At 45.8% G+C, this 8842-nt stretch overlaps 1 protein-coding gene across 4 annotated transcripts in view; it reads right to left on the bottom strand.

Annotated features, from left to right (window-relative positions):
* Nucleotides 1-1416: 1416 nt before the first annotated feature.
* Mapk1ip1l (mitogen-activated protein kinase 1 interacting protein 1 like) overlaps nucleotides 1417-8842 on the bottom strand; it is an 8394-nt gene continuing 968 nt past the window's right edge. For 3 of the 4 annotated variants that reach the window (XM_010632532.3, XM_010632531.3, XM_010632533.1), the window contains exons 2-4: nucleotides 4081-4102; nucleotides 2480-3163; nucleotides 1417-1594 (exon numbers count right to left, since the gene is read on the bottom strand). In XM_010632532.3, the coding sequence (XP_010630834.1) occupies nucleotides 1583-1594; nucleotides 2480-3163; nucleotides 4081-4098 (714 nt within the window). In that variant the 5' untranslated portion in view covers nucleotides 4099-4102 and the 3' untranslated portion in view covers nucleotides 1417-1582. Of the gene's footprint in view, nucleotides 1595-2479; nucleotides 3164-4080; nucleotides 4103-8077; nucleotides 8345-8842 lie in introns of those variants that run through there. The other variant, XM_010632530.1, reaches the window with a different exon arrangement.

Genomic DNA, 8842 nt, shown 5'->3' with positions numbered 1-8842 from the left:
ACATGGGCAGCAATTGACATTTTAATTATAGGAGAAGTAAACTACTGAATATTTTATTTCAAAGTAAAAACATCTCCAGCATAAATCTTCTTATATGCATCTGAGAAATTCACAATACATTTTAGAGACCCAATGGATACATTCAAAATTTCAAAATGTTATTTGACAAAATAAGGTCAGGTCTACCCCAAACCTAAGACTTTGACTCAAAGGCAAGGTGGCAAAAAGCAACCAAGGCTGTTTTGCAGTTATAAACAACACTGACTATCGAGAAGCAACACGGTTACACTGCTTTACACTCAGTCGTGGAAATCTACAGTTTATTTTCAGTGTTAGAACTAAAGGATAACTTTTTCAAAGAGGAGACTCAATTCTATTTATCTGCCTGTCAACAAATAAAGAACTGAACTGTCAGCCATAAACACTTTTACAAATAGATTGGGTGAACTACGCTAGAACGGTGACACCGCTTAACCAGACCGAAACAGACACGCTCAGACCCCTTGTACAAAGACGATGCCATGTCTGTGTGACTCAGGTTCTCTAAGCACAACTGCTCCATGCTCTAACTGCCCAATGCGCGCCAGTTTCCATACCCGGAAGGGAGCCCTGCGCTCCTTCGTGGGACTGGCAGGGCGGGGAGGCTGCAGGGGAGGGCCTGGCATGAGATCTGTCTGCCTCTGGCTCTGCGAGAATGAAAATCACTGGTTACCACGAAGCAATTCCTAGGGCTTATGTTTGAGGTTTAAAACAAAGAAGAGAATTCTTTCCTTGAGCTCTTCCCAGTCATACACACGTCACCATTCACTGTCAAGCACAGTGCGGTTCTCTAAGGATATGGCTGACACGCACATTGGCCTGGATTAAAAGGGCGGAGTCAGGACTGGATTTGGAGCCCAGTGGCAGAGCGCCTGCCGAACACACGCAAGGCCTTGGACTCGTCACCAGCACTGAGCGAGCGAGAACCAGTTTTCATACATGGCACATGTCAGTGACCCATCTGGCATAAATAAGGGACTTTTACTAACAGCTCAAGGATGAAGATGAACGGAGGCTGGCGAAGAGCGTGACAGCTGACCACCATTCATTCAGAGTGGATATCCAAAGTATAATCTAGGAGGAGGGTTATTTACCCCATAGACAGAGCAGCTCAAAACGCCAAGGGGCATCATTCACTTAGAATAAGTTGTGATTGTTTTCATAGTTATTTCAGGGGGAAAAGAGGTTATAGAAAAATACCTAGAATCTACAACTTCATTGGCAAATTATTTCAACAATAATCCTTACATTTTTGTGTGTCCTTTCATAATTTAAACTTTAGCAATGAACTATTCAATATAATCATTGTAACTTTCCATGAGAACCAAATAAAAGTCACATCTGCTCAATTTACTTTTGCATTTACATCTGATTGTATCCACTCGATGCACTACATATCCAACTATGTGAGGCAGGCATCTTGAGGCGCAAGAGTTGTTCTTTCATGAGTGCCCTCTCCGAATGGCGAGACTGGCAGTTTTCACAGACGCATTCATGTATGTACTTCAAAGAGCAAAGCGTCAACTCTTCATCCATTGTTAACTTAATGGTAAGACTACAACAGAAAAAGAGAAAGTCAACTTCGAGATTTTGTAATGCAGTTTTAATTCTTTGCTGTGGTTTATAATAATTTTATTGCTTAATAAGTCCGAACAGCAAGTTATCTCATTTACTTTGAAAAAAACCAAAATATATCAAGAATTTATACTAATGAAGTTTTGGGGACACTTTCAGCCGTTTTTCTTTTACAGCTGAGGTGCATTAGCCACCTGCAGGATGAGAGCTAACAGACCTTTTCTGTTCCTAAGCAGAAATGTTGACTCTGCGTCTAGACGCCTACTTGCTTTCCTCATGCAGAAGCAGGGCACTTTTTTTTAGTCAGTCACAGCCCCAACAGGCTCCTCAACCTAACTGTGCACCCGACCTCAGCCTGGCCAACAGAAAGCATGCCAGGCAAATGGGCCATGGAGAAGAGCGGCATAGCCCAGTTCTCAGTGTTGCCAAGGATTTAACGGAATTGCGGCTGAGAAACAGCAGGCAGCGCTGCCTGGTGGACCTCAATGTTTGTTACGTGCTCGCTGCCTTAGGGCCTGTAGACTCTCTGCATTATACCAGACAAGCAGAGATTGCTTTTTATTGACCCGTGCATGTGGTGTGATACTGTAAATCATATGGTTAAAAAAAACAAACCACACACAGCGGAAGCGGATCTCCCAGAGCTGGCCTCGCGATGCTGCGGTGGAACAGGGCTCCCCCATGCAAGCGGCAGGGATCCTGGGAAACTCTGCCCCTGTATTAATCCTGCTCTCATCCTTGTAAATGCTGTGCTGGGGTTAGCAGATTTACTCATATACTCTCCTAGAAGTCAAAAGCTCTCTAACCTTCCATCCAGAGTGGGGACACAAACTCAGCCGTGCTGAAATAACCAAATGACACTCACGTGAGGGCCCCCAGGCATGGGCGGAGCACCGGATGGTCCTGAAGGCACTTGGTAAGGATGGCTGGGAGCGGGGTAGAGTCCTGGCGTGGGGTACGAGCCTGCAGCGCCCGGGTACGGTGCCGGCGGCCCCCAGGCTCCTGGTGGCACAGTGCCCCATGGAACAGGCGGTGCTGTGCCTGGGGCCTGGGGCGGAGGAGCGGGGTATGGCCCTGGAGAAGCATAGGGCATACTGGGGCTCGGGTACTGCGCCCCCATGCCTGGCGCCCAAGATCCAGAAGACACGGAGCCCCATGGACCCAAGGGGCCCGCGGCTGGGTCTGCAGGTGCACCGTAGGGCCTGGGGAGCTCAGGGAAGGCCATGTTCGGGGTCGAGTACGGCCCTGTGGGGCCGTGGCTCGGGGCAGCGTAAGGGCCCGCGGGCGGGGGGCAGGAGGGTCCAGACGGAGGGAAGGGTGCCGGGGGCGGTCCGGCTGGAGGCACGGAGGGGTACATTCCTGGGGGTGCAGCTCCAAAAGGCACGGTGGAGGGTGTTGCGCTCGGCGGGGGTCCGGAGGGCAGGGATGGCGCAGCACTCAGGTTGTTCCAGGGGCTGGAACCCGGCCAGCCCTGGAGTGCTGGGCTGGATTTGGAGTTACTCTCAGCCGAGGTTTTGGCGGGGGAGTGTTCGGGGAGCGCGTCAGCCAACTGGAAGACAGGAGACCTGGGTTTCTTTTCTCCTCTCGGGACAGGGACAAGGACAAGTCACCGCGCGGGATCACCATCCATGGAGATCAGAGAATTAGTCAGATGAGAAGCTTTAATCAATAGCAACTCCATGGGCTGAGCATTTAACAGGTGTTTGAGGTGTCTGCTTGAATGTCAGCTTTATTTACTTATTTTGGGTTTTTTGAGACAGGGTCTTGCTGTGTTGCTCAGGCTGGGCTTGAACTGACAGCGATCCTCCTGCCTCAGCCTTGAAAGTGCTGGGAGGATTACAGGTGTGCGCTACCATGCCTGGCTTGAATATTGATTTAGAGTGCAAAATTTTAAGAAAGGGTTCAACTCTGCTAAATCCAAGCAATCACCCAGTGCTTGGTTTCTGTACTGTGCTAATGCGTCAGTACAAAATCGGGGTGGAATTTATAGTTGGGACCTGGATTTGAAGCCTGGCTTCACACTCTTGTTTTCAGTCTCGGGGTTAACTTGAGACTTCCATGAGAGCTTACAATGCAATGAACACACTGTCCAGTATGAAATGATTTTCAACAAAGAGTGGGATTATTACCACTATAATGGTAAAAGACAAAAGTCACGCAAACATTTTTCATTCCAAGATTCAGACATTTCGAATATTTTCAAACATGCTCAATCTATGTAAATAAAGGGAAATCATCTATCAAAATCACACACCAACAAAGACCAAGCATCCCAGAAAGCATCTTTTTAAATTAAAAGACTTGGCAAGGGCTGGAGACGCAGCTCAATTGGAGAGTTCTTTCCTAGCATGCACAAGGTCCTGGGTTCGATCCCCAGTACCATAAAAGACATGAGTTGCCTCCAGTTAGGACCATGTTTTTCCTAAGTGCCAAAAATCTTCACCAAGGATAAAAATATTAACTTACCGAAAACTCATCAGACATCTTCCTAAAGAAAGAAAGAAAATTTCAAATTGAGTATTGAGCATTTCTTATAAACTCTTAAAAAGAGTTTTCTATGCATACATCATTTTTACCTAAATGGAATCTGCATCATTTATGTCTTGCGTTTTTCTTGTAGGAGAAAAATTTTCCACAGAAGTTGAAACAGCTCCATCAATGTCCCCCCACCACCACCTTTTTGTGATACCCGGGACTGAACTCAGGACCTTGAGCTTGCAAGGCAGGCTCAGTGTCACTGAGCTAAATCCCGGGCCCCACCGTCACCTCTTTTAAGGGTTGCACATCAGATAAAAATGACTCCCTACCCACCCATGGGGTCTGAGTGGCCCAGGTTGGTCCCAAACCCTCAGGCTCCATGGACCTTCCCGCGTCAGCCTCCCTAGTAGCTGGCAATGCAAGCGTGTGCCTACACACCAGCCTGCCGTACAATTCAGCCTACCCAAAGGATCTTTGTGGCAGCCTAGGCTGCTGTGCACAGTGGTACAACAAACATCTCTGAATAGTCAGCTCTGCTCGCGTGAGATCACGATCAGGAAAAAGTCCCAGAAGCGGGATTCTAAACAACCAGAATCCACCTGCAAAGCCCATGTGGTTTACACTGTCACCCCTTTCTCTTTCTCCCTCCTTACCCAGAGCCCCTTCCTTGTCAAAGTCTACCTCCTTCCTTCCTGTCTCTCCTTTACTTGCTCCTTACTTGTCTCGGTTTCTCATGCAAGAGAAACCCCCATCAATTTTTAAGTCGAAGCAGACAAGCAAGAAGATGTACAGGTCTTAGGTGTGTGACAACTGTCCCCACCCCATAACAGCCCCAAACAAAATACGTTTCCCTTCTTCCAAAACATCTGCTCCTGCCCTCTCCCAAATGTGGGCCCTCACTGTCACTTTAGCTTGTTCGGCTTCTACATAAATAGAGGATAGCAGCTACTCTTCTGCCTTTGATCATTTTACTAGTTTGTAGTAAATCATTTTTTCCCCTCACTCTTTGTAAGAAACCAAGGAAACTGTCACGAATGGGCCAAAAATTTTCTTCCCAAGTCCCCCCTTTTAAACTGTTCTAACTCCCCTAAATGGTGCTTTTTGGTACTAAAAGGTTTAAATTTAAATTTTTCCCTACATGACACTTATGGAAGCTGTGGCAAGTACAAAGGCCTTCTCCACTCCAAGATTTCCTTAAAAACTGCCTTGTTTTCTTATAGTATATGATTTGAGTTCCTGCCTAAAACCTTTCGACTCTTCCCAGCAACAGTCACCAGATAACCTCGCTTTTGTTAACTAATCGGGCAAACTATCTTTAATATTACAGCTGCCTGTGACTACTGCGATGTACTGGAGGGTTATCATGGACAGGCATGTTCTCCACTGGCAGGTTCTAGCACCACCAGGGTCCAGGGCTGGAGAAAAGGAAGCTTAGCAAGATAACTGGTTTACAGTCTTACACCAATGGCAGTGGGAGGCAGGGGTTCCAACCTAGCCCAGGGTGACCCCCAGAGCCCACCCAGCCTCTTACACAAAGGCTGGGGAGCTTCGATCTGCACCACCACAATTCCAACTTAACAACAGTAGCTTTATATTTTAAACAAAGGTTCCAGCACTCAGGAGGCTGAGAGAGAAAGACTGGCAATGAGTTCCAGGCCAAAGTCTCACAAAGTCACTGAATTGCTGAGGCTGGGCACACACCCAGAGTTCTGGGATTACAGGTGTGAACAACCATGCCCAGCTTTCTTTTTTTTTTTGAAGCAAGGCTTTTATTGGTACATTTTAGAAATACATAGTGATAGGGCCAGGGCTTTAGCTCAGCAGTTCAGCACCTGCCTCACACAAGGACCCGAGTTCGATCTGCGGTACAAAAAAAAAAAAAAGACAAGACATACATAGTGGTAACACTCATCATAGGGAATGTGTACCTGCACCTGACAAATCTTGTTTTCCCTTTTCCCAACCCCCTCTTTGACCTCTCTTCTCCTCATTTACCAAAGCTTTGCAGCCTGAATTTGTGACAGTCTCAAAAACAAACAAAAAAGCCTTTCAGTATATGAGGTGACCCATTTTTCTCCTTTGACTTCTAATTGTATTTTTATTAAAATTTTGGGGCTGGGGATTTGGCTCAGTGGTTCCACTGCCTGACTCCCAAGCGCAAGGACTCGTGTTCAATCCCCGGTACCCCACCAAAAAAAACCACACTTAAAATTCTATCTATAATTATGATTTATCATGAGGAGTAATACAGGAAAAGAACATAAACCTGGGGGTCACAACTACTATATCCTTGCTTATTCAGAATATAAAAACATTCTGAATGTAAAGGAAATATAATTATCTCTTCATTCCAATACTGAGGTACACTAAGCCATCAGTACTCTTAGGAATCAGTGCTAAATTAGGGTGTATTATATACATGTACCAACTCCCTACGATGAACAGAAGTACAGTGGATCCTCAAGTTATGACCGACCTGACATATGAACTACTTGGATTATGTTAGTGGAAGATTCATCTGCATGTCATCTACAGTCTGTACCTGGGTGAACATCCAGATCTCAGCTGTTTTGACTTCCAACCAAAGAGCCCATAGGAACCGATCATGTTCATAAGGGCCCACTGTAATCATTAATGTACTGCAAACACACTAATAATTTTTAAGTAATTTAAAAATGATTAATGCTAGAAGAAACTATCAAACTATTAAGTTTTAAAGTCCACGGATGACCAACATCCTTGTCAGACAGGGTGACCCTGTGTGAAACAGAAAATGGTCTGGACCGAAGATCACATTCATTCCAGAGCACACAGCCTACCAGTGACCGAGTCATTTTCTTGTGGCCTCGATGCTCAGGTTTTCAGAATACTCTGTTCCCTTGAGGTGCTTGGCAAATATATACATGATATTTGGAAATTATTCCACATACTCATAATCATCTGATTAATTACTCTGCCCTTCAAAATTTTAACTTTGAAACGGGTGGAGGATAAACACTGACTTTGCTCTGTGGGTTGTATGTTCATCTGAAAAAGGTTAAAAAAAAAAATCAGAGTGGGACATCAGTGCTTCAACAGCAAAGTTGCATTATGCAAAAACATCCAGACTGCCTAAAAATCTACTCTAAAAAGTATGCTAATTCATATGACAAGGCTAAGGCAAACCTGAACTTGTCAAAAAAAATTTATAATAAAATGTTTTCATTTTCTTTTTTCTGCAACACTCAAAAACTATTTGCAAAACTTTCCGTTACCACTTTGTGGCAGTTTATCCATCATTTGAAAAATTATTTTCTCAGCAGCAAGAATAGTTATTTCTAATTCTAGGTGCTGGGGAGTGAATTCTGGCCTTCACAGTCCCCCTTAATTCTGAGACAGACAGGGCCTTGCCGAGTCACCTGGTTACCCACCTGTCAGCCTCCCAGAGTGCTGGGATCACAGCACACACCGCTCTGCCTCGCTAACAGTAGTTCTGAACCAGAGAACAAGTTTTGATCTAAACTACAAAACTAAGACAACACTTCAGTAATCCCTATGGTCTTCAGCATAGAGACAAGCCACAGGGAACCAAAGAGTTGAGTGCGGACTCCCTGTGGGTGACAGGAATGACTGAAAGGGACTTAGCACGGAGTCCTGGTGAGCAGCGTAAGTGCGAGGCACTGCGGTCAGAGGCTGGACAGGCAGCCACCCCGCAAAGGCACACCTTCCCCTTGCTCAGTCATGAGTCCTATTACCTCACGGATAATTAATAAGCTGTTCAATAAAGCGCTACCCACACATCTGTTAAGGGAAACTAAAGCAGCCCAGATGTTTGTGATTTGTTCAGTAAAGGGGAGGAAGATGATGGTATGTACTAAAAACAAATTCTCAACCAGAAATAGGCTAGATTTGGTACTGGCTATTTTATTAGTCTATATATTAGGTAACTCCAGCAACTGGGATGGAAAGTTTCTGAATACTTAAAATTCCCAGGAACACCTTATACCTTTATTCAGATCGCCTTGGAACCTATATGGCAGGCAGAGCTGGGCTTTGGGGACATGAACAGATGGGAAGGACCTTCAGAGAGGTGGCATCTGTGATCTAGGAAGAAAAACAAGGGAGTAGCAGCTGGAGGAAAGAGAACTGCAGAAGGGCCGGGAGGGAGCTCAGACCGCTCAGGGGAAGCACAAGCAGTCGAGACTGGCTGGAAAATGCCAAGAAAAGTGACAGTGATATTTCAGCAGAGAAGTCTACAGGGTTGAGTCAGTTAGCCTACCCGATGAAGTTCATTTTCTCCATCTACACAGGATGGGCAGGTAATGCTGAGTGGGACGGGAGGGGACTGTCCCCCATCAAGCACTTCGCCTAAGAGTGGGCAGGCAACAAATGCCAAATTCTCCTTTCTTCCTGTTATGGACATATAAAATCAAGCGCAGACTTCTAGACAAAACTGCAGCTCCTCACTGGCTGGCCGGCCTGACTCTCCAAGGCTCCAGAGGTAAAGAAGAGGGGCAAAGAACGCACTTCCCAGATGTGCTTATGAAAACAACTCTGCAATCACTCACTGCCCGGCAGAGAGCAACAAACATCTCCAGCCCCTGTAATAGGTCCACACGCTTCTGTCTGCGGTTCTCAACTCAGAAATTTCTCGAAAGAAACTTTCCCTGGGCGGGGATTTAGCTCAGTGGTTCTGCCGTCTGCTTCGCAAGCGCAGGGCCCGAGTTCGATCCCCGGTACAAAAAAAAAAAAAAAAAGAAAAAAAAAAAAA

The sequence above is a fragment of the Fukomys damarensis genome, unplaced genomic scaffold (assembly GCF_012274545.1).
Source record: "Fukomys damarensis isolate Sample0158 unplaced genomic scaffold, DMR_v1.0_HiC HiC_scaffold_17, whole genome shotgun sequence".
Taxonomy (NCBI): domain Eukaryota; kingdom Metazoa; phylum Chordata; class Mammalia; order Rodentia; family Bathyergidae; genus Fukomys; species Fukomys damarensis.
This window is presented reverse-complemented; position numbering and strand designations above follow the sequence as displayed.